Source organism: Trachurus japonicus, chromosome 17 (genome assembly GCF_045865225.1).
Source record: "Trachurus japonicus isolate A0001 chromosome 17, Traja_1.0".
NCBI classification, from domain to species: Eukaryota; Metazoa; Chordata; class Actinopteri; order Carangiformes; family Carangidae; genus Trachurus; species Trachurus japonicus.
This window is the reverse complement of record NC_140923.1, coordinates 20842638-20868175: the sequence shown is the minus strand read 5'-3', so window position 1 is coordinate 20868175 and position 25538 is coordinate 20842638. Positions and strand designations below refer to the sequence as shown.

Here is a 25538-nt window from a genome sequence, read left to right as displayed (position 1 = left end):
TTTTTAGTGTGATGTATCTTATTTTAAGTATAATGAGATTTGTTTTGACTAGAAACGACATTTTGACTAGAAATAAGACAAATATTCTTGGTAAGATATTTGAGTTTTTTGCAGTATAAGGTGGTTTCAGGACTTTGTTGGAAACTGAGGCTGGATTCAAACATCCGGTAGAACATGGACATGCTGAATCACATGCACAGATAAAGGTCAGTTTTGCATGTGAGGGGTGAAGGTCATTAATAATCAGTGAGCACCTTTGAGAACCATTCAGGAAGACGCTCTGACATCAGATGGCAAACAAAGACATTTATTGAAATAATGCAAAAGAAACATTAACAAGTTTTTTGTTCTCAAGCAAAATGTGAAGTTTCCACGTTGAAAAAACACAGTCAACACTAAAGTCTCTGAACCAGCCCAGACTGACCACAGTCCTGTATCACAGTCCTGGATCGTGGTCCTTTTTACCAGTCCAGACCGGTCAGTCCTGTACCAGTCCGGACCGGCCGCAGTCCTGTATCAGGGCAGCAGAACAGCTGATCTTCATTCAGGATCTTTTGTTACACAGAAACCTTCAGACAGAAGAACTGAAATCCAACACACTGCTTCTTAAATCAATATGTACAATTTCTTACAGCATTTACACAGAGAAGAAGAAAACAAAGCAGGTACCACAGAAGAACTCTATCTGTCAGTCCAGGATTTAAAAAAAAACAACACACGCACCATGTAGACACAGGGACACTGAAGCAGGAGGACGCTGCCAGAACTCTACAATATTCTCTATTAATGCTGACAGTGAGAAGCAGCAGGGGTTCCTGGGGCTTGGTGGGGTGGGAGGGGGGACAGGAACATGCTAGCACAGCCCTGAGCTCAGAGCAAGGGAAGGAGGGAGGGTCTGTCTCCCAGTGGGCTTCACTTCACTTCACCTGCGTCTCATGTAGAAAGAATCATAGAACATGTTAGATTCTGACCTCATGTGTCATCCAATGATGTAACTAGTTTTCGAATTTGCATAACCCTACCCCTACCTGGTACCAGTAGAAGGGGCGGGGCAAGCAGTGGTTCATTTGCATTTAAAGGGACAGGCACTGAAACCAGCTGTTCTCAACAGGGCTGTTTTGAGAGGATGAACAGAGCTGTGATGTTTGATCCTTGGGGTATTTTGACTGAAGCATGTCATAGACATGTCTTTAAGACACCTGGGAACTATTTTAATTTGTGGAAAAGGTGCAGAACATGTCTCCTTTAAGATGAGCCAGTCACTGTAGTGGAACCAATTTGATGTGTTAGCGCCTCTGGGAAATTGTTGTACACCTGTCTGGAGTGTGGACCAGGAGATGCGGAGTGATGTGGACCTGAGCTGAGAAAAGTCCGCAGCCGTCTGATCTGATCTTTCATTTTCATCTTCACTTTCTGATTGTCAGACATGGATAAATGAGCATTACAACCATACATGGTGTCACAAACTCATTCATTTGAGCAGCAAATTAAGAGAGTGATACTGATGTCACTAAGTAGGCTACCTCAGACCTGGACAGACCTCTGTGATGGACTGGACCTGGCTGCTGTTATCAGCCATGGGATGAACTGGAAATGGGGTCAAGGTCAAGCATAAGTGAGACAACAGGTGAACTGAGCAATTCGATTTTTCTCCCTTGGTTTCCTTGAAATCAGATCTGTGATTGGTCCACAGCATACGTGGCTCATCTCACCTGCTCACACCGGCCAGCCACCATGTGTATACCTGCCTCAGGTGTTGCTGCTTCCACCAGTGATGCTGTGTTTTGTGTGTGAAGCAGGAAGTGAAGCCCAGCAGGTTGTTGCTGCAGGTGATGGAGGTGGTCTTAGGGGGGGGGGGGGCAGACACACTGACCGTGGTGCTGCATTCACACCAATTATGGCTTCTGGCCTGGAGATACATCAGCAACTTGCAGATATTGTGGACAGATGAGGAAGATGAAGGGTGAGCTTCATCCTCCTCACTATCAGGGACTCACACACAGAGACTCTAGAAGCAACAGATCTCCTCCTGTGATTGGCTTTGAGGACAGACAGAGAGACAGCAGAGCTGAGGATAGCCTGCTGTCTCTGCACATAATACTGGAGTTTCTCCTATTTGTGTGTGTGTGTGTGTGTGTGTGTGTGTGTGTAGTTGTGTGTTGTATGCCTCTACAGTATGACTAATACCGAAAACCGTCTAAAAACACAAACCTTGGATCTTCAGTGGTCAGACAACAGGACCGCTGTCTCTCCTCCACCTTCCTGTCCTGACCTGCACCATGATTGCTTCTGTCACAGTGAGTCAAAGTCAGTAGGTGTGTAGTTGTGCTGTCTACACAATTCTACCCTACTGACACTGCTTTGAAGGGAGTGTTTTGGTGTCCTGCTGGATAATGAGCAGACCCAGACCAGGTGTGGCCTTAGTCTGAGGGTCTCTGATTCTTTGACCTTAGACCTGTAGATCAATAGGTGGATGTAGAGCAGGGGTCTCCAACCATTTTTTCCTCTGAGAGCTACTTTTACAAAATGAAAACAGCCGAGAGCTACTCATGTTTTGTAACACTAATTCTTGACATTGGTAAAACAAAACTGTGTTTCCCACTCTTCATGAAAATTGTATGTTTTTAGCCTCTATCATACTGATAACTGAATTTAAAATTTCTCCTCTATTAAATATGAAAGGCTGACAATCACATGTCTGTTCTGATGATACAAGTCAGTGGTCTTGAAATGAAATACACATTCTACATCTCGGGGCAGAGCTGGGAAACAGTAGGGGAGAAACAACTGGACAGGTAACCGACAACACTGAGAGCCAGCATGTCGCTGCAGGAGAAGCAGGTCCGTGGATCTGATTGGTTGATTCTTATCACATGACAAGCAGTGCGCTTGCTGCCTCCCAAAAAGTTGAGATTCTTCCTCTGTGCATCGCGGACATGCATGAAAAAGCAGGTGCAACGCACTGTCTGCACACCTACAGTACGACTTCGCTTTGGTTGTGGACACTACACGTAACATCTTAATGGCCCCATGCACGCACACACGCTTCAACCAAGGCTGCTCTCCATTGGCAGGGAAAATCCTGGATATAAGGTGCATGTTTGGCGAGTGACTAATCAAGTTTTCAAATTTATATATGATTCATTAATCCTTTGGCTAGCTACTGGGAAAGGGGTTGCGATCTACTGGTAGCTCGTGAGCAACGTGTTGGAGACCCCTGATGGAGAGTATGTCAGTTTGACACCTTTAGTTTGGTTTGCGGTTGTGCACTACTATGTTCGCACTGATTTGGAGTGAATTGGATCAACAGAACAATAAGTGATCTGGGTGAACTTCAGGGTGAGATCGTTCCTGTTCCTACAGGTGGGGGTGCTTTGGGGACCACAAACAAAATCTTGTTTAGGGCCACCAAAATCCTTGTGCTCATCAGATATGTCATCTGCTACGACTGAGTCCTGATCCTGGACTGGTTCACATTCAACACAAACCACATCACAGTTGGTTTGGAGGCTGAGCTGAATCTAAACGTTCACACAAACCTGAAGGAACCACGCTGACGTCAGACTTCCAGCACGCCAATATCTAAAACACCAGAGTACTCCTCAGAGTAGGACCACATCTCCAGGGCACTGAAACTCTCCATTGTATGTGCTTGTGAGATTATATGTTCTGTCATGTGTGTATCTGTCCACTCAGTGTCTCTGTCATCAGTCATCACACCCTCATTCACTAATCTCTATATCTATCTACCTAACAGGAGACTCAGAACATCTAGATTCACTAATAACCTGATGAGTCTTTGGGGACTCGCGGAGGAAGAGCTGAATGGGTCGGTTACACCTGTACCAGACATCAGCTGGTCATGTTGTGGTCACGCAGCGCTACCATCACTGACATTAGCTTTGACAGATAGAGTTCAGTGTGTGTTTGTCTGGGTCAGAACCAGGAGGCATCGACACTGTGACTAGATGTTTTCACAGTCGACTTGTTGACCTGTCACTGCAGGAGGAACATCTGTCTTCATTCTGTCCGGTCACTCATCTACTCTTACATTCAATCCTCCAGACTCTTCAGACTCTACAGTCAGTCAGTCTGTGTTGAAATCTATCTATGATGGTGTAGAGTGACCAGACAGAACTCTGCAGAGCCCCTTCTCTTTTTGATGTTTGATTCTCAATCAATATTTTTTTTTGTTTATCAGTCTAGACTTATCCCATGGCAAAGTGAAAACATGTTTTTAGACAAGATCAAATGTATTATATAACTGAAATCTCTTATTCGCTGAGTTTTCAGACTATAACTGAAAGTCTGGACTAACTGGACAAAGTTTAGAAGGTACCACAGTCCACCTGCAGGTCAGGACGAGGTCTGGAATCAGGGCTCTAGTAAAACTGGAGTCCAGACCGGCTGAGGAACCAGGCAAGAAGGATCTGGAGGAGCTTGAGAAGTCCTCAGATGTGGGAGCTGCTGGACAGACAAGCGTCTCAGAAACTCTCTATCAGTCTAGTCTTAACACTTTCTGAACACCAGGGGTCTCATTTATAACCGTTGCGTACGCACAAAACGGGGCCTGAAAGTGGCGTACGTGACTTTCCACGCCAAGATTGTGATCTATAAAAAACAAACTTGATGGGAGAATGTGCGCAGCCCTAAGCAAACTCTGACCCATGCGTACGCATGGTTTGGAGGAAAACGGGAATTGGCGACTCAGGAAATGATGAGTGAGAAGAACGATTATGTTTTTATTATCGGCCGTTACACATTTAATTTCAACCCGCATGCGTTAGATCAATGTTGCCACGGTGATTTAATTCAACAGCGCCCTTATTTTGCATCGGACTGGTGTTTCAGAAACATCTTCTTAGAATCTAACTGAAAATTCAAAATCAAAATTCCTTCTCTATATTTAATCACCACCGTCTCTCCGTCATATTGTCCACTCCCAAAGTGCAGGAGGAGGAGAGGACGGCGCTGCTGCATGGGATAAATACATAAATCTAATTACTGTAAATAATACAGCGGTGAGCCCCGTGCGTAATTCTGCACCATGGCACTGCTGGAGGAGAAAGGAGGGAGAGGGAGACTGTTTAATAACTCGTTTCACATTAAAACTGTTGTCATTGTTGTAACTATGTGCCGAACCGGGTCCAGCATTTGAGAGGGCAGTGCACCAAAACAACACGGCGTGCGCTCTGTGCCGCTGACGCCGTTGAGCTGCAGCAACATGTCACGTTGTCACTTTCACAACTTTCACTTTTTATAAATGAGACCCCTGGTCTTTCTATGCACCTGGATAACTCAATAACAGCATTAAGCTGTAGGGGGGGGGAGGGGGGGGGGTTCTCAGCAGCAGGGTTGAACACAACCAGATAGAGTAAGGTCTTAGGAGCCAGAGAACAGGACCTGGCTCGTCCTCCAGCTCCACAATGACCTGAAGCAAACAGCCACTCGACCAGTCTCTCCTGGTCCTGAGTGTCCTAGCCAGTCCAGACCTAAAGCCCACACACCTGTGGAGCAACCTGAAGATGACACCTCACAGGAACTCCCTGTCCAGGGTGAGTCTGAGAGGATCTGACAGGAAGACAGAGATAAACTGAGCTGTCGAGATTCAAGAAGAGTAAAACTGGAATTGCTGATGGAGGAGGTCCTTCAAGACAACTGGATTTAGGGTCTGAAGACTTTTGTCAATGAGAGATTTCAGTTTTTAGTTTTGAATTAATATGTCAAACATGCTTTAACTGTGGATGAATGAGACACCGACCGAGTGAGGTGGAGGAGTCTGATTGTTTCTGAAGGTGCTGTCTGCAGGAACATGACGTCCCACCTCAACTGCCTTCACAGGTCCACAGAACCAGGTCAGGTCTAATGTACTCAGTGACCGGACTGGATCGGACTACACCTGAACCTGCCTGACAAGCCAACATGTCGTCTGTGAGGCCGTGATCCTTGGTCGTGAGGCGGCTGTTTTCTGAGTCCTTAGACAATAGTAGTGCATTTCACTCTGGTTCCTGTAGCTCGGGTTTTGTCCAGTCAATTTAAACTGGGTCCACAGAAGAAAAGTTAGTTTACATACATGTCCTGTGTTCATGTGTTCCTCCTCTTGTTCATGAGGCTCTTCCTTCATTTCTAAACAAACAAGTCAGACCTTCTCTTCCATTCATTCATCTGTTCATTTGGGATTCCAGTTCAGCCCCAGGATCAGTCTCTGGTCCGTCCATCTTCTGAACCATGGGGGGAGGGGAGGGGTTTGTCTGTGGAGCTAAACGTGTGACACTTTCTGTGTCTCTCTGGCCTGTTTGATGCTGTACAGCCACTTAATGACCCTGGCGTTCCGCTCCACGGCCGAGATGCCGTAGGGAACGCGCTCCCCGGCCTCCTCCTCCTCGTCCTCGCCCTCGTCCCCGTCCGACAGCCCGTCGTTGGAGGACCGCCGCGACCGGTCGCAGTCGGAGGAGATCATGGAGGCCGATCGGAAGTTCAGACTCACAATGTCCGAGTTGGCTCGCGCGAAGTTCTCCGGACCCACGGCCTCCAGCTCCTCCGGGTCCAGGCCGCAGTAGTTAAAAAAGCGTTCCACGTCGGCTCCGGCCCGGGCGTACCGGTCCGACAGGTCCGATTTAGACCTGTGTAGCGAGGAGCGGCGGACCACGGACGAACCCAGCTCCAGGGTGGGGTCGGTGAAGGTGCCGGAGGGGTCTCCGAGATCGCAGGGTAACGACTGAGGGGTGGTGTTGTCAAAGGCCGAGGGGGACGGAGTGGGACGAGGGGGAGGCAGCGACAGGGAGAGCGCGGGGGGAGGGAGGGAGGCGGGGTTGGGTTTGGGAGGGAGGGGAGGGGCCGAGGAGCTGCTGGAGCGGGCGGTGCGGAGCGGCTTGCCGTTGCACAGTCGCAGGAGGTCGGAGGAGGAGTGGGAGGTGAGCAGGGGGGGCAGCGGGGAGCGGGAGCGGTCCATGACTCCGCCCCCTTCGCCCCCTCGCTCGTCGAGGACCCGTCGGCTCAGGTTGAGGTTGGCGCCCTGCGGGCTGCGGCGCCCCCCGCTGTTGATGGGAGGGACCTTCAGGGAATGGGAGAAGGAGCGCAGGGAGTGCGAGGTGCTCGGACTGGGAGCCGATTCCGCCGGCTGCTCGTTCAGGGTCATCGTGGATCGGTACGTTAACGGCATCCTAAAGGTGGAGACACAGACATGGATGAATGAGTACAATCTACATCTCCACATCCACACACATAAAGAGAATAATGAAGATCCATCTTTCTCGAATGACAAAAAAATCCCCGCAAGCCAATCAGAAGAGAGACCCTGGTCTTCTCTGATCCAGAGATCAAGGGGCGGTTAATGCTTTGTTGTGACATCACAAAGTTACAGAAGTCCTGACGGCTGGTTTTCAGGCTCAGTCTCTGAATATAGACTGTGTGAATTTCTCTGTGGACTGAAGCTTTGATATTTTAACAGAATCCAGACCTAATTTATAATCCAAGCATGGACATGGACAGTTTCCTTTATACTGTATGACATCTTTGATCTTTAAGTTTTGACATTTATTTAAAAAAGAATCAAATCAAAAAGGCATATATGGGCATCTAATGGAGACAAGAGGGAATACAACCAAAACTGAAGTGGGAGAGAGAGCTGGGTGTGAATATTTCTGAAAATGAATGGTTGTATATTTGGAGAACACAACAGTCAACTACATCATCATGTGCTTGGTGATTATATTTTTGGAAGAACTTAATTAAATTCTTCATCACACCCAAAATTAGGAACAAATACACATCTGTCCCACAGCCATGTTGGAGAAAATGTGGAGATAACATTTTGGGAAGATGTTCACCTAGTTATTGTCAGAATTCTGAGCTATGATTAATCTAAGTCACGTATATTATCATATTTTGGCACCATGACAGGGAATGTTGTGTTAAAAGAAAAAGAGGACAGACATTACTGAAAAGCTTGTGAGAAAACAATCACGAGAAAGTGGTATAAGCCAGATCCACCAACACAAGATGACTGGCTGAAAATTGTAAATGAAATATACGTTATGGAACGATTGACTGACTCATTAGATAAAAACAATGTCACAAAAGGTGGGAGAAATGGACTGTTTACACCTCAACGACAGGATAAGGGCTCTCACACTGATAATAAAGAAGGACCAAACTGTAGAGACATGGCAATCCAGCATGTTCTTTTATCTGTCAGTCTGTTTTTATTTGCTTATCCTTTTCTCTTTTTTCCTATGTATATTGTTTATATGATGCCAAAAAAGCAATAAAAAACAACCACTGACACTACCACTGCCCTGACATTGAAATCATCCCTCCAGACTTCTGATGTTGATATTAGCACAGACGTAACTCTCCTTTCACAAAAGTGTGTGTTTTACTGACAGACAGTGAAAGCAGCAGCACAGCAGCCTGTACACGGTCTTAGCTTCACTACAGTCAACCAGTGGAGAGCGACAGGTTGTCATGTCAAATGAGCTTATGGTGTAAGTTAATATTGTGATCAGCCACAGGTAGTAAGAGCATAAGGGAGAGTGACACTGTTTTGATGATGTATTACCTCATCACTGTCCTGTGTTCACTGTTTAAACCAATTTTCATTAATGACTTATTGAATCTTAATGTGATCTATGAGTATTAAAGGGATACGCCAAAATTTTTTTGTTTCGTGTCTTACCTCACTCCCGAGTCCATGACAAGCAGATAGACACCATCCTTTCGACTGTGCGTGCAGTAACAAGGGAGATACGGGCAGAGCTGGCGCACCGCTAATTAGCTTAGCTCAAACGCTGGAAGTGCATAGGTAGTGTTACGCCAGGAGTACACTGGGAACGGCCGCGAGGCGATACGTAAGCGGGGCGGAGCAGAGTTTTTTAACTGCTACACCAGGCACGGACGCGACGCGACACGGCTTCACTGTTTGTTGTTGCAGCTGTCAGCTTCACCTTGTCAAGCCTGCAGTAAATGAGTTCACTTTATGCATCTCAACACATTTTTACATCCCTCCTGTTAAAATTGATTGACAGTACCTTTTTCACAGGTAATTTGCTGACTATGTAGGGTTTGCAAGTGCAGACTATATTAAATGGTATCAATTAACTGTTTAACTACACGATCATGGATCCACAATGTAAAAAAAACAAACCCCATAATGTTGCACTGCTACTGGCTTTGCCTCTGGTACATGAGACATTTATTTTAATCACTTTTAAACGTAATATATTCGTTTTATACAAAGTTCTCTGTAGTTTTCTACCTGTTTGAGGGCCGCGTAGTACGCGACGAGGAAATAAAATAGACTCGGCGCGAAAAAGAATTAAAACGCCGCGCGACGGCCGCTGGAGTGCGCGTCGCTCACATGGCCGGTGGAGGAGCTTCCATTGACTGAATGGGCGCGAGCTGCTGCGGCTGTCGCGCGACATACGTTTCGCGTCGCGGCCGTTCCCAGTGTATTTCAGCCGTTAGCCTGCCTCCACCTAAAGTCATCAAAGAAACTCTTCAGCAACTCTTAACGGGAACCGGCGGGCCGATCTTCGTCTCAGAGCTGACAAAACTCTCCGGTAAGGCATCTTGAGCGGTCAAAATAACGGGATGAGATCGGTCAAAACGGAGAGTTCAAGCAAAGACGGTTTATTTTGGTTCAAACTAGCTACATCGAGGGTAGGTTAGCTTCCTATTTCAAAGTAAAAGCACAAATTCTATCGTCATGGTTTTCTGTATGTGAAGGGCAACGGGTGTTTTATTTTGTGAAAGTAACCGGAAGTGCGTTGGTCACAACGGCTAGCTTGAGTAGCGCTGAATTCGTCTGAACAAAATTGTAAACAGCTTGTATTTAGACAGTTTAGAGCTAAATTGAAATCAGCTTCTGACTGCTGATTTTGACTCGGGTAGGAGGCAGGCTAACACTACCTATGCACTTCCAGCATTTGAGCTAAGCTAATTAGCGGTGCGCCAGCTCTGCCCGTATCTCCCTTGTTACTGCACGCACAGTCGAAAGGATGGTGTCTATCTGCTTGTCATGGACTCAGGAGTGAGGCAAGACACGAAAAAAAAAAAGTTGGCGTATCCCTTTAAACTAATCAGCTGCAGTCATGGCTCGTGAGTTTACCCCGATGGCGTCCAGCTCCTGGCCATTCCTCCAGATGACCTCATCAGCACCGCGCTCTTAGCTCCTCCCCCTCGTCCCTCGGCTCCTGAAGAGGAGGAGGAGTTGAGCAGATTTTTCAGGATCTCCAGGTTTAAATTCTCTCGTTTGCTGCTGCTGCTGCTGGTCGCGCACGTGTCTGACTTGGCGTTGTTGTTGGACGCTTTGAAAGGTATGCCGCCCCCGTTCCCTCCCCCGCCGATACCGGAGCCTCTCTTGGACAAGAGGGCGTGGCCGACGGGAGTCTTTGCCAACACGGGCGGTTTGATTGGCTCTTGCTTGGCGTTGATGACTTCCTGGCTCTTGACATACTTTGCCTTGTCAGCCTCTAGTCGCTCCACAGCACTGAGGCGCTTCGGGTTCTGTTCCACCTGGGACACAGAGCGGGGACACAACAAGTGTCAGTGAACACATCGCATGTCAGTGAACACAACACTCATCCAGTCTCCGCTCATGCCTATGTGTCAAGATTAAAGACAACACTCAGCACAGACAGAGCAGCCACTGACACTTCTGTCTGTGAATAGTGGTGCATCATGGGACTTGAGGAGAACATGCATGAAGCAAGTCAGCACTAACCACCGGACTAAAGATATAAACACTTTTAACCTTAAAACTGTTTTAAAGACACACTGTGTATTAATTATTCTATGTAGCGGCGAGGTTCCAATTGAATAGTATTCTTTATGCTGCATTCAAGTGGAATCGGGCCGACGGCAGCCGGACGACAGCAGCTGCATGGAGCGGGATAAACAAACAATAGGTCTGTCGGAACAGCAGGCGGCAAAATTATACACACGTAACAATATGTTGTTATGGCGATGTCGTATTGTTTACCTCATCCACGTTCTACCAGATCTCTCTCATACTAAAATGACATCCGGTTTGTTTGCCGACTGCTGTCTGCCTGATTCCACGTGTGTCGCGACCCGAAACATAATAACTGCCAATAATGTAACAATTTTGGCCATTTTAAATATAATAAAGCCAATCATGTAATAACTTGCCAATAATGTAATAAAATGTTTGAGCCAGTAAGGTAATACCTTCTTTTTTGCCAATTATGAAATAAATTTACATTATTGGCTAGTATTTTAAAAAAAAAAACCTTTTTGACATTGTAATAACTGCAGCCGATAACATAATAATAATAACAAAAAACACACACATACTGTATATAGGTATACATATCACTATATGTTTTTTGTTATTTCCAGGCCAAAAGATGTCACAGTTGTGAAACATTTAAACTTCTGCGTTGTGTGTCTGTGTCTCATCTACACTGAGAAACAAAGGATGCTTCATGCATCATTTCTCACATACTGTACTGTATGTTTGCAAACAGAGGAAGTAAGCATAGTAGTCTATCAACAACCCTGCTGTAACACATGGACTTGTAACATATTGACATCTTCTACCCTAAGTCTATCAACAACCTTGCTGTAACACATGGACTTGTAACATATTGACATCTTCTACCCTAAGAAAAATAAAAATAAAGTGATACATACAGTATATTATTACATTATGCTTTTATGTTTGTTTGTTTTCTTGCTTGTTTGTTTGTTTGTTTGCTTGTTTTTTTTCATATTGTAACAATGTTGGGTAGCTTTATTTTATTTTTTGTTTTTATTTGTTTGTTGTTGTTTTTTTCTCTGCTATTTAAAAATGTATTTACTACAATATATTTAAATACTGGTAACCTTATTGGTTCAGTTTTTTTGTTGTTTGTTTGTTTGTTTTTTCCTCTGGTTTAGTTTAGTTTAGTTTGTTCATTAGCTTGTTTGTTTGTTAGTTGTTGTCTTATGTTGTTGTTTTATATTGTAAAAATGCTGGGTAGGTTAATTTGGTATGTAGGACAGGCATTAATATAAGCATTATGCTTCTGCCTGTGCCTTTTCAGTCACTATTTTGTCGATAATGTTTGTGTCGATAATGTTTGCTATTGTGTGATGCGACTGAATAAAGAATTTCAATCAATCAATCAAATTATTGGCACCAGTTATTACATTTTCAAAGGGGTTTTAACACCAGGCCAATAATGTAATAACCAGGTAAAAAAAAAAAATTCCGTTATTGGCTCAAGCATTTTATTACATTATTGGCAAGCTATTACGTTTTGGGTTGCTACACACGTAAATGCAGCAAAAGTGTACTGCATACCAGCCCTATGTATACAGTATATGAATGGAAAGTTCAAAGCTTTACCAGAACACTTCATCTTGTTGATGTAGGTAAATACTAATTATTGAAACACATACTTTTGACTGAAATTAGATTTTTGTTAATAGACAACATTAAGAGCTCCACAGTGGGGCTTTAGTTGTTTATATTTGGTCTGTTACAACAAATGATGTCTGCTGTGTCTGCACTTTGCACATTACACTTTATTCCATTGATTGATGGGATGGCTCTAATGTTTGTTTTAACCTCCTGACTTGTTTTTAATTGTTTTAAATGTTTGTATGCCACAGGGAGCGCTACATTTCATTAGATTTTATTATGGTCTGCTACTACTACTACATTAAACGATTGCCATTTGACTATAGTAAACACAGACTGTCCACACACACACTGCCAGAGGAGGGGGTGCTGAGTCATGCTGTAGTAGTTTAAGTTGGTAACACCTTGTAGGTGTGACGGTCACATACCACAGCCTGCAGCTCTGTCAGCTCACTGTGGCTGTTTGTGTTATGTCCTCTGACATTTCACCTGATCCACTGAATAACTCTGGCCTGCTGTTAGAAAAACAGCCCCCGGTGTCACACACACACACACACACACACACACACACACACACACACACACACACACACACACACACACACAGAGGCTGCAGCTGCTGACTCAAGGTCACCAGAGGAAAAGACCTGTTGATGAGCCGTGCTCAGCTGTGAGTTGATGCAGGTCAGTCAGCAGTGAAATAAAGCTGCTTTGTAAAAGGGGAAGGTGCTGGAATGTCAGCTCTGGGTTTATCAACAATAAGTGCCAAAGTATTTGTCCTGATGACTCTTCCTGGGGTCTGTTCATAATTATGTTGCTTCTGTGAACACTGAGAAACAAACCACATTATGTCATTTGGTATTTGCACAATGTATTGCTCAGGGGGCAGAGGTCAGTGTGACCACAGGCCTCCCCACTGGAAGATGGCAGTCTGCTGAACAGAGGACTTCTCTGTGGTTTCTCTGAGATAATAATCTAGTCTGCACAACCACATGGGTCGATGTGAGGGTCTAAGGGCAGAGGATGTTGTAATGATGCTATGTAAAGCCCTTCCAGACAGAACTGTTTGTAAAAATGGGCTATACAAATAAAATAAAAATAAAAATGGACTATACAAATAGAATTGCCTTGCCATGTGTCTTGAAGGTTTTTAACATAATACATCTCAAACTTTAACCATAAAAACTGATAGTACTCTTGACCCCTGACCCTAAGAACTAGAGCTGCACGCTACTGAAAAAAACTAACATTGCAATATTTTTTTTTCTGCAATATAATTTGTGAAATTAATAAATACTATACTTTTACAAAGTTACATGACTCCCGATTGTAAAAATGAAACTCTGAGAACTAAAACTTTAACCATGCCTGTGTGAAATGTGTTATGCTTATTGTTATAAAACCGTATGATAATTTATGAGTGTTTATAATGATAGTTATACACGTCTATAAGCAAGTTATAACACATTATAACTATATTTATAATGCATTGTCGATGTGGGCATTGTCAGCGAGTTACTAACAATTATAACGTATTATAATACATGACCTATAAGTCATGATAAAATGCTTTATAATGTGTTATGGTTATTGTTATAAAGCAGTTTAGCAGAGTGTTTACAACTATAGTTATACAGTGCTATAACTGCATTATAACAATCAATGGTTATAATGCGTAAGAGATAGGCGTCAAATAAAGTGTTACTGATATGTGTACGTACTAATGTAATAATTAGCTTAGGTTCTCTTCAGTGTGTTCATCACTTTGCACAGTTTTTTAATTTGATTGTCAACCTGTTTCAAATAACACATTAGTCAGTGATGGATACAACTCTCCCTCAGTCTCACCATCACACACACACACACACACACACACACACACACACACACAGATGTGACTGTACCTGTCTCCTGAAATAGTCCGGGCCCTTGTTGAGGATGCGGAGGGGCACGGCGGAGCTGAAGGGCGTCGCGGGGCCAGCGGCCTTGCTATCTGGCAGGGCTGGAGCCAGCGTCTCTGTCGGCATGGCAACGAGGCGACTGGGGTGGCCGGCCGTGGTGGCAGCGGGTGCGGGGGGGTTGACAGAGGGCAGGGGCACCGCAGGACCCCCAAAACATGAAGACACAAGGTGGAGAAGAGAGAGTCTAGAAAGAGATGAAGCCCCCGACCCTCCTCATGGCCATGTGGGACCCTGGGACTGAGCCAGACTCTGGGCTGGGAGGAGGAGGAGGAGGGGGAGGGGGAGAGTGGGGGGGGGGGTGGGGTGGGGGACTGCTCAGGTCCTGTAGTGCATAGTAGGACCGACTGCGTTCTGCACTGGTCTTTTACTCAGGACCGACTGGACAGACAGAGACTGAGACACTGGACGAGCGGGAGGTGAAGAGTCTCAGTGCAGTGGTGTGGATCACTGACTCCACTGTGGCCCAAGGAGAAGCGGAGGATGATGGGAAATTAAAGCCCCCGCTGCCCCTCCACCATCTCTTCAGCTCCGTTCAGCTCGATCTGAGATCAGCAAACACAACAGAGAGAGAGAGAGAGAGAGAGAGAGAGAGAGAGAGAGCCAATGGGGTTAGAGCTAGACTGTGACATCATGCACCTAGCAACAATAGCAGGAATAGCAGGACACACAAATACACTTCAGTGTGTGTGCAGGCAGGGCACACAGTACAGTCACACACCCACATACATCATTCACATAATACATCTCAAAGCTTAACCATAAAAGCTGATACTACTCCTGACCCCTGACCCTAGAACTATATTTAAACCATTGAAACACAGCCAACAAACAGATAGAAATACATAGAAGTACTCAATGATGAATAAACAAAACAAAAAAAGTAAAATGGTCAACAGGAAGTTTTCATTTCATTGGGTTTCCTGCAGGATAAGTCCTGGGAGCTGCCCACTCCGCCTCAGTCTGCTCCATCTACTGTCACTAAAGCAGTCCCAGTTAGAGTCTCAGGCCTAGTCCACACCAACACAGGTATTTTTGAAAAAAAAAAATCTCCATCCACATGAAACCGCAAAATCCGCCTCAAACAATGTCATGCACATGCCAAAGCAGTAGGTGGCGATAGCGCTCCTAACAGGAAGGCCATTTTAGCCAATAACAAGGCTAGAAAAATTCATACCAGAAAAACAACAATGGTGAACCGAGGCTGGGCAGAAGTTGCTAAATAACACCAGTATTTTGGCTAGGTCTTCCATAACAGCAACTCCGTCAGCTGGTCACATCGAAAGTGCTCCACAAGTCTCCACGGATACAACTCACTGTTTACCGTCGCACAGTGCGACGTCAAACAATGTTGGCAAGAAATTGCGTTTTTTTCTCGGTTTTCCTGTCCACACATGACTGCTGAAACCGTATTTTTCGAAAAAGTTCACCCTGGACTCCGGTTACAAAAAACTCTGGAGCCCACAACTGCAGTTACATGTGGATGAAAGGCCAAACCTCTTTGTTTCAGTGGCAGCTCTCTGGTCTCTGGTTATTAAGCAGTTATCCTCTGACGCTGGTATTGGTGACCACGCCCACTGAAGAGATAGGAAGTGTAGGCCTACCATTTCATACCATTGGTGCAACTTGTAATGAGCCATCATGTCAAAGTAGAGTATCTTTGTGTACGTCTTTAGCATCACTTGTGGTTTAAAGAGCATCACTATGGTGTTTCTACAGTGCTACTCACTCCATCTCCTACAGTACTGCATTTACAAAGATGTTTCTGCACTCAGACAAGAATAAAAGCAGCTTTGAAGCCGCTCTCTGCAGCATCAGTCTGAATCTCTGTCAAAGCACTGAGCCTGCATCAAAGAGAGGGAGAAAACAAGGAAGTCAGGCAACTGACAGAAGTAAGACAGTGACAGCAGACTGTTTTTCTCCAATGAAAACCCAGAGAAGTAGGTCAGAGAGACCAGGGGCATTGTGGGAAACCTGCTGACTCATGCAAACCAGCCATCATCGTGTTAACTGGTGAAATAAACAGTGGTTTAACATCATCAGCTTTTCATTACAGACGGATCTCTGCTGCTGTTGATGTGCTGAGTCATCCTCCAGAGAGGCTACTGTAGCGCTCTTCACCGACTCCCTCGCTTCATTATGGCTCAGATGAATCTCACACTTCAATCACATCTGCATCATCTGTTTTATATTAGCTGAATTAAAGTTACTTCCAGCCTTACAGCTTTATATCTCAGCGCTGCTGCTGTCTATGCTCTGGACACCAAAGATCTCAACTTTTTTCATTGACACATATCAGGGTTCCCACTCTTCTCTTGAAATCATTTCCCAGGACATTTCCAGCTGCTACAGTCTGACAGACATGTTATTATTCCATCTCCAGTCCCATTCATGAAGAAGTGTTCTTTTTGACAGTTGTACCTTATTTTCTACATGATTGTTTCTATGTGTATTCCTCTCTCACCCCCAGAAGTCTGATTCATTGTGTAAGAATTACTCCCATCTGGCAACGGTTGTATATTGCAAGCAACTCAATCGTATTTTTCATGCTGCAATCACGTGAAATTGGGCAGACGGCAGACGGACGACAGCCGCTGCACGTAACGGCATAAACAAGCCTCTATTTAAACAAATGGTCCGTCAGCACGAGGCAAAACAGTACACGTGACAATATGTTGTCATGCCGACGTCGTATTGTTTACCTGACCCACGTTTTACCGACTTTCTCTCGACTTCTGTGACTAAAATGACATCTGGTTTGTTACCACGGCGGTCTGCCCGACTGCACGTGAATGCAGCATCAGTGTAACGCTCCATTCCTCCTCACTGCGTTACCGCGGTGACTTTTCACAGACGCCACCTCGACCTGAGCCGACAGCTCCGGTGTCTCCGCTGAGTTTCCGTGGTTTCCTACCGTCACGCTGCCACTGAACGTAAAAACATGGCAGCCAGCACCGAGCTTACCCGCTCCATGTATATATGAATGATATGAACGGCAAATTCAGAGCTTACAGGAACACTTCAGTTTGTTGATGGGGGTAATTATTGATGAATGAAAAACATTCTTTTGAACGAAATAATCGATTTTTGTGAATAGATAACAGGAGAAGTTACACAATGTCCCTTTAAAGATGTGCAGCCTATGGCTCTAATTTATCGATGAAATAATCTCTGGTATGCTTAGGAATTAAGACAAATGTATCATAGAACAACACAAACATGTTGTTTGTGTTTTTAAACCATGCCGCTGGAGAGAAACCCCTCGTGCTAGCGATCCAATACCGGAAACACCAGGCACTTGTTTGTAAAAGAAATCCTAAAAAGGGTCTGAAAAAGTCTAACAGAGCTCTGGTACAGTAGCTGCTGTCATGATGTGATAAATCATTTTCCAACAACTCAAGCTTTCCAGGACATTTGACTTTTTCCTCATTGTCATGTGTTTTCCATGACTGGAAAATTGGTCAACCATTTCCCAGGTTTTCCAGGACACATGGGAACCCTGCATGTTTACATGTCCTAAGAATAAGGATGATAATGTACAGAGCTGTTTCAAGAGAGTCCGATGATTAACCAGGGCTTTAATTGACTAAAATGATGAGAACCAACAGATTAACATAAATGACCCAACCCTAATCCTGGATGTATGGAACAAACACGGTTCCCACTCTTTTCTTGAAATCACTTTCCAGCACTTTTCCAGGACATTTTCAACTGCTACAGTATGAAGGACATCACGCTAACACATCCTCTGTCCCATTCATGCTTTGGAGAAGTCTTTTTGACAGTTGTAGCTTATTTTGTACATTTAACCAGTTTGTTTTTTATTCCTCTCTCTCATTCTCTCTCCCCAGAAGTCTGATTTAAAGATGTGTAGGTCTATGGCTCCAACTTATCTATGACATAATATCTTACATGCTTAGAAATTAAGACAATTTTATCATAGAACAATGCAAAAACATGTTTTGTTTTTAAACCACACCTACAACAGCTCTCTGTCACTATTTATCTGTCCTTCCTCAAAGAAGACAACAGGTCCAATACTGGAAACACTCATCAACTCAATGTTGATAGTTTTCTCGCTAGGATTGGGAAAGAAATCCTTGGTGGGGTCTGAAAAAGTCAAACTGAGCTGTGGCAGCTGGTGTCATGTGATAAATAATTTTCCAGGACAACTCAAAGCTTTTCCAGGACATTTGACTATTTTTCTCAATTTCCATGTGTTTTCCATGACGGGAAAATTGGTCGACCATTTTCCAGGTTTTCCAGGACGCGTGGGAACCCTGAACAAAGGAGGGAGGAGACGGCCAGCTCACAGCCCACAGATGAGGCCTGTACAGTCGGTGTGCAAGGCCAGTGTTCACCTCTGGGTCAGGTCTGTTGTGCATCTGCTATAATAATCTGTCTGCATGTGCTTGGCACCAGAACACACACAGAGTGAATTTAAAGCTCAGGAGACAGTTGTGGCACTGCACTATGGTCATTACAGTCAGAAACCAGATTATCTGTTTCTCCTCTGCTCCCTGTGTGTCTGTGGTCTGCTCTCAGTATCAGCTGTCACTGTCTGTGGTCTGACCACTGTTTTAACACTGTCACTGACAGGAGTGGGTATACATAATCATTCTTATTCCTCCGTGTCAACCCCTGCTGTCCTCCAGTTGTGTCACACTAATTATATACAGTGGCATGCAAAAGTTTGGGCACCCCTGATCAAAATGTCTGTTAAAGGAGAATTCCGGTCATTTTTGACCCCTAAATTGTTTTCCTGATGGTCACCCAGTGTTGGGGGGAGCAAAAAACGTGACTAAAATTGATGCAGGCAAACCAGAGTTACACCGTTTACCAAAAATAAATGGTCAGAGATATTATGGACATTACCGCTGCACTGCTCGACCGTTTATTTTTGTAAAGAAATTGTCACAACAAGGAAAAAGTGTTTGGCTGTCTGAGGTGAGTGATTACATGCAAAAACACAAGGTTAATACTGTTTATACTGTACACTATAGAGTTCAGTCGTGTGTCATAAGGATTCCAGGCATGTACCATAGATATTTGATTGTTTTTTGAGTGTTTGTTGTGGTTGAAAGAATTGCCCCCATACGTTAGCGTTGTTGCTATCGCTAGCACCGTCTAGTGATGGTGTAACTCCGGTTTGCCTGCATCAATTTTAGTCGTGTTTTTTGCTCCCCCCAACACTGGGTGACCATCAGGACAACGATTTAGGGGTCAAAAATGACTGGAATTTAAGGCAAGACACTACAGCAGTGGTTCCCAACCTTCAAGATTGGTTGTGGTGGTTTTAATCATAATTTTAATTGGTTAAAAAATATTTTTACCAGTAATTTTTTATCAACTACATTTCAGGCAACCTCATTTGAATTCCAGGCGACCCCACGTGGGGTCCCAACCCCAAGGTTGAAAAACAGTGCAAAACACAGTTTTTTCATGCACTGATCAATTTTGAGATTTTGGGCTATTTTTCTACCTTAACATGTTTTCTTTCAGAAAAGTCAAAAGAAATGGTAGAAAATCCACATTAAAGCAACATTGCGGAGTTTCAGCTCAGTGCTTCCACCATCTGGTTGACTCTGGGGGGAAAAACGAAAACGAAACTTATCAGCGAGCGCATCCAGCGTTTATTCCCATTAATAAACGACAGTATTTCCCACATGTTTGCAAGGAGACTGTGTGGCGGGTGGTCGGGGGAGGGGGGGAGGGGGGTGGGGGGTGTGTGTGGGGTGGGGGCGGCGGCGGCAACAACGGCGACGACGAGCGGAGGAGAACCGTAGTTTCGCTTTTACCCACCACGTCTCTCCCTCGACGCAGAGGGGGGGCGGTGTTTCGTACCCGTGCAGGGAAGTTACATAGTGCAGTTTCAGCCGACGCGACCCCGCTCAGGCTGCAGCGGCAGCACCATTCATCCTATTAACCATTTTTCTACCATTGCAATGAGTCTGGAAACATTATTTTAAGGCCGAAAAACTCCGCAATGTTACTTTAAGGATTTTGTCTGACGAAAGAAGAAGTTCAGCAAGTGGAAGATGAAATGATCTCCAAAAGGCATAAAATTAAACATGTAACACTCTTTTGCAATATTTTAATCAATATCAGTGCTTTATTTTAGTTTTAGAGTGAAAAAGGGAAACAAAGCAGCAGCCTGCAAAAGAATGAGAACCCCAGGAGACTTGAGCTCTCAGATAACTTTGACCAAGGTATCAGGCAAGATATTTACTATTACACACTGTGATAGTTTCCAAAGGGGGGCTAGGTACTAACTATGCAGGGGGTCAAATCTTTGCTGAGGTTCCTTTTCCTTTTCTGTCATTTTGAAAATGTAAAAGACAAAAATAAAAATGATATTGTTCAAAATGTAAAAGGAATGTGTCATCTGTCTTTTGGAGATCTCAACAAGCAAACAAATCATGACTCATCACAATCTGTATACTGTGTGTTTTTTAAATATCATTCATCCTGATGGACACAGCAGCAGCAGGTGTCCACACAGTGAAGCTTTGTCCTGTCGTCCTCTGAGACTTTAATGTATGTGATGTCACAGTCTGAATTAATATTGTTTACAAACCAGATCAGTTCTATTCTATTTCTACAGCCTCCCATAATCTAACAGCACACACACACACACACACACACTGGATTATGTATACAGTCCTTTCTAATCTGTGGATTTGAATATTAATTATGAATGTGATGGTTGGCAGTTTGTGTGTGTTGGACTAACAAAAGTCCTCTACGCTGCCATACAATCTGTTCCTGGCAGACACACACACACACACACACACACACACACACACACACTGCAGGTCTCATGGCTGTTGTTCATCCTGGTCTCATGAACTCATCATCTATAACTGTGTCTCATTGTCATTGTTGTGTTAACGGGGCTGAGACATTCACACTGGGTGCAGATGCAGATGCGGTGCAGGTGAAAAGCGTCCAACACACTCATCCCTGTATCCGTGTCCAGGCCTGAGACCTGCTCCAGTTCTTAAACTCCTCTCTCTCTCCTGAACCGAACCCAAACCCCCCACATCCCATAGTGTTGTATCACGCACGCAGACCTGTGCCGAGCTGACATCCCAGCACACACACAGAGGAGCAACACATCAGAGGGTTAAACGCCCACATCTCGGCGAGCTTCGTGGTAACTTGGTGGGATGGTGTGACCTGGTTCTTCACAGTCAGCAGCCTCATCCTCTGCTCTGCCTCTCCTCTCTTTCCTCTGGGCCAACAGCCAAGAAACAACACACCCACACACACACACCCAGCTCTCTCTCTCTCCTGTGGTAGCAGCATGTAGAACAGGAGAGCAGTCTCCGTGTAGCAGGACCTGGGTGACACCACATGCTGTTGTGTTGCTGTACCAGTAACTGACTACACCCAGGCTGCTTTCACAGACAGCATCAAGTTACATTTACTAATGAAGCTCTGTTTCAGTTCAGGCCGGCCGGCACGGTACAAGGTTCTGGGTTTGATTCCCGGACCTGGGGTCTACAGTATTGTTGAATGGATCCCCATTAGTTGTCACAATGGTGACTTCCTGGGGTCATAAAGACAAACAAACAAACAAAAAATTACATTTTAAATTAAAAAGTTAAAGGTCCAGTGTGTAAAATGGGGGTAAAACCATGACATCCAGCATTCAGATGTTTGTAGTGCTCACTCACTCGCTCGCGCTCACCCCTCCCGTCGGCAAAGTGACGGTGGCCTCCGAGGACAAAAAACTTGTTTACCAAGACTGGGACGACTGGGAGTATTTCAGGAGCATGGAGCGATGAGGTGAAGATCTAAACCATTTTACCATATGTCTGCTGTTTCCTCCTCCTTCTTCTTTTCTTCCGCCTTCTTCTTCTTTGGTTTATTTATGAGCGCGAAACTGAGAAATGTGCTCTCTGGTTGGCTGGATTTTCCGTTCAGGCTGCCGTACAAACATGGCGGTGAAAGATGGTGACACTCTCTAAAGCAATTGCTATATGTAGATATAAAAGAAGAATTATAAGGCTATGAAAACCAAACCAATTTCATTTTATAGCGATTATACACTTATACTAATATATTCATGGGTAGTATATTCAGATTTGACTAATAAACCTTGACAATTTTTACACACTGGACCTTTAACAAGAAAGTAAAAAAAAAATAACATAAAAAGCCAATATATACCTATATGCACACAATTACTTAGCCTACATACACACGTAGTGCTAATTCAGAATTCTAGTTATAATATTAATATAATCTAATAATATCATTATGATTGTATATCATAACACATAGTCATACATGTAATACAGTCCAACTGTTCCTTGTGCCTGTGTGGGTTCTCTCCGGGTTCTCCAGCTGCCTCCCTCAGTCCAAACACAGTCACAGTAGGTGGATTGAAGACTTTAAATCGCCCGTATGTTGTTTGTCTTTATATGTCGGCCCCGTGATGGTATGATGTGTGAATGCCTGGGATTGGCTACAGCCACCTGTGACCCTGCTCAGATCACTTTCTCTCTCTGTGGCATTTTTCTTGTGTTAGAGGACATATCAGCAGAAAAGGAAGTGCAAAATTGCATTTCTGAGTTTTTCTGCCTTCAAATTGCTGTGAATCAATGGCAGACGCAAACTGGCAGTTTCAGGGAGACTGGGGATGACGTGTCACAACCCCAGGGGAGGGCACTAGTGCTACAAGCTCCCGCCCCGCTCTGCATCTGGCTCAGAGGTGAAAGGCATGTATAACAGGTATAGCTCACCTGGTAGAGCAGCGTGCACCGTGAGCAAGGACTATATTCCAGTCTGGGATCAAATCCCAGTGTGCAGTTTTACGCTAAACGCGCTGAATCGGTAATTGTACAATGTCCATATGTCAGCAAGCAGGGGGGTGGCTGGGCGGGGCAGCGCAGTCTCCGCCCACCCTCCAGAGGTGCATTGCTAATGAGCTGCTGGTTTTAAAATAACCAAAAAGGGTCGCGGGAGGGGGACTTTAAGTATAAAAATGACCTGACATGATAAGCTTTGTAAAAGTTTGTTGGTTACAGTATACTGTACTAGTGTGTTTTATACCTGATCATCAGATACAGTCTGTCCACGCAGACTCACTGCAGACTAGGGCGGCCTGCTGTTAGTTATGTGATGTTTGCTGCTGGCATGCAGCCTGACGTCCCACTCCCCTCCGTGCGAAATGCCAAATACTTTCCTACAAACTTTCCAGAGCACTTCGTATGCATGATCTGGTAAGGCTGCAGTAATCCATGGGGATTTCCCTCCCAACTCCTCCCGGGAACCTGCAGAGATGTTTTTTGAGGATCAATTCCCGCCACTGCTGTACACAATCTAAAAAATTACAACAGCCATAATTCATGTGGGATCAAATCGTAAAAGTATGATTTAATTGAATTTAACAGTACAAGTCTTTAAAGGCTGTTTTCTCAAAATTAGTATTTCCTCAGACTCTGAGCTAGAAATCTCCACTTGAGTAGCACCTAACCAAACCTTCTAGTTTTATTCCTGTCTATATCACTATATTTCTCATTTACAGTGTGATAAAAAGAGATACCCAAAATCCCCTCTGTAAAACTTCTGACTCTAATATGTCAACAAAATAAAACAAATTTGAAAGTGGCTTTATCCATTGTTCAGATTTCAGTTCTGGAAATGTATGTGCAATTGCGCATATTCAATCAGATGTTGCGTCATTTACACATTTAAACATAGAATTTGACAAAACTTGTAATACAAAAACTATTTGTCTTAATGCAGGTAACTTAGAAAGTTTCATGGTGATATCTGTTAGTTTTCATTTTTACCCTATTCACCTGTAGTGTCTCACCTTCATTACTTAAACAAATAACTGACCATCATCAATTGCATCCAACCTGTGCCTCAACAGACACAAACACACCATGTTCCACAGAGACTTGGAGCTAACAAGCTGCTGACCTGACCCTGTTCTCCTCATCAGGATGAAGGCCAGTGACCTGACAGCTGCAGAGCTGAGCTGGTTCCTGAGACTATTCCTCTCTCTGAGCCACTGGTCTGATCATCTCCTCTATTCTTTTGTTTCTCAGCTGAGGAGCGGCTGCAGGACAAACATTACTGTACACTTCTTCTGAGTCTGGTGGTTCATACTATACGTGTGGAATGCATGCTGGGATACTTATACCTCTGCGGTCGGTGCCATCGTATACGATGGCGGGGATATTTTTTTACTCTTTCGCATCTATCTCCGGAACATCAAACGATAGCGACATAATAATTTTTTTTATTGAAAGCGTTACACTCCACTGGTGTGTCTGTAGTTGGGTTGTTTGGTATACCGGTACTAGATTGGTACCGGGGTACTGACGCATTTAAAACGGTACTATACTGCGCTTAGATGGGACCGGTACTTTCATTTTGCGCCGCCGGAAGCAGTGACGTCGCCACGTGAAGTCGCCGCATTGTAATTTGAGCCGAGGCGAGCGAGAGAGCGAGTCACAAATGAAGCAAGGTGCTTTTTTTTAATTACCGTTACAGCGCCACCTGTCCATGTGCCTGTGTTTATGTGTGTGTCTGTGTGTGCGCGCGCAGAGAGACGGCCGCCGCAGACTTGTTAATTAATGCAAATACTGCTGGTTGATAAGTTTCGTTTTTACCGCGCACCACTGGCATAATGCATGCTCTCTCTCTCTCTCTCGCTCTCTCTCTCTCTCTCTGTGAGTGAGTGAACACAGCGAAGGAGCCCTACGCAGAGATGAATTAAAGCAGATATCAGTGGCACGGCCGTTTCGGCTAATGCTGTGTTCAAGGCAGGCTTTTGAAACCGTAAGTTACAGCTTCAAGTCACAACTACGACTTGGTAGCGTTCCAGGTAACCCGTAGCTCGTGTTTTTACCGTCCTGTTGTCTGTGAAAGTTCCCTATAACGGCCACTCGTAACTTCTGACCCGTGAACTCGTACCAGATCGAACTGGTATGACTTCACAGGAAGGAAAAACACAAAGTACGAGTTTCCTTGAACGGACCATGAGTTAGCAGCCCCCGCCCTTGTCAGGCATCAATTGGTCCTCGTGCTACGTCACCACATTCACGCGCATCCCTTGGCTGCACACACAGCCCTTCATGCCGTTCTCTCCCCTCATTGGATAACACTTGTATCCCACAAGGAAAATGTTCTCCTCGGGTTACAGCAGAGCAGAGTGACGGAGAGACTCGTGTTTAGGCTGAAATACTTCATGT

General features: G+C 44.6%; 1 protein-coding gene across 1 annotated transcript in view; it reads right to left on the bottom strand.

Moving 5' to 3' along the window:
* Window positions 1-5712: 5712 nt before the first annotated feature.
* fam110b (family with sequence similarity 110 member B) overlaps window positions 5713-25538 on the bottom strand; it is a 63354-nt gene continuing 43528 nt past the window's right edge. Inside the window, exons 3-5 of the mRNA XM_085804778.1 lie at window positions 14272-14870; window positions 10109-10515; window positions 5713-7163 (exon numbers count right to left, since the gene is read on the bottom strand). Of these exons, the coding sequence (XP_085660904.1) occupies window positions 6260-7163; window positions 10109-10515; window positions 14272-14394 (1434 nt within the window). The 5' untranslated portion in view covers window positions 14395-14870 and the 3' untranslated portion in view covers window positions 5713-6259. The remainder of the gene's footprint in view (window positions 7164-10108; window positions 10516-14271; window positions 14871-25538) is intronic.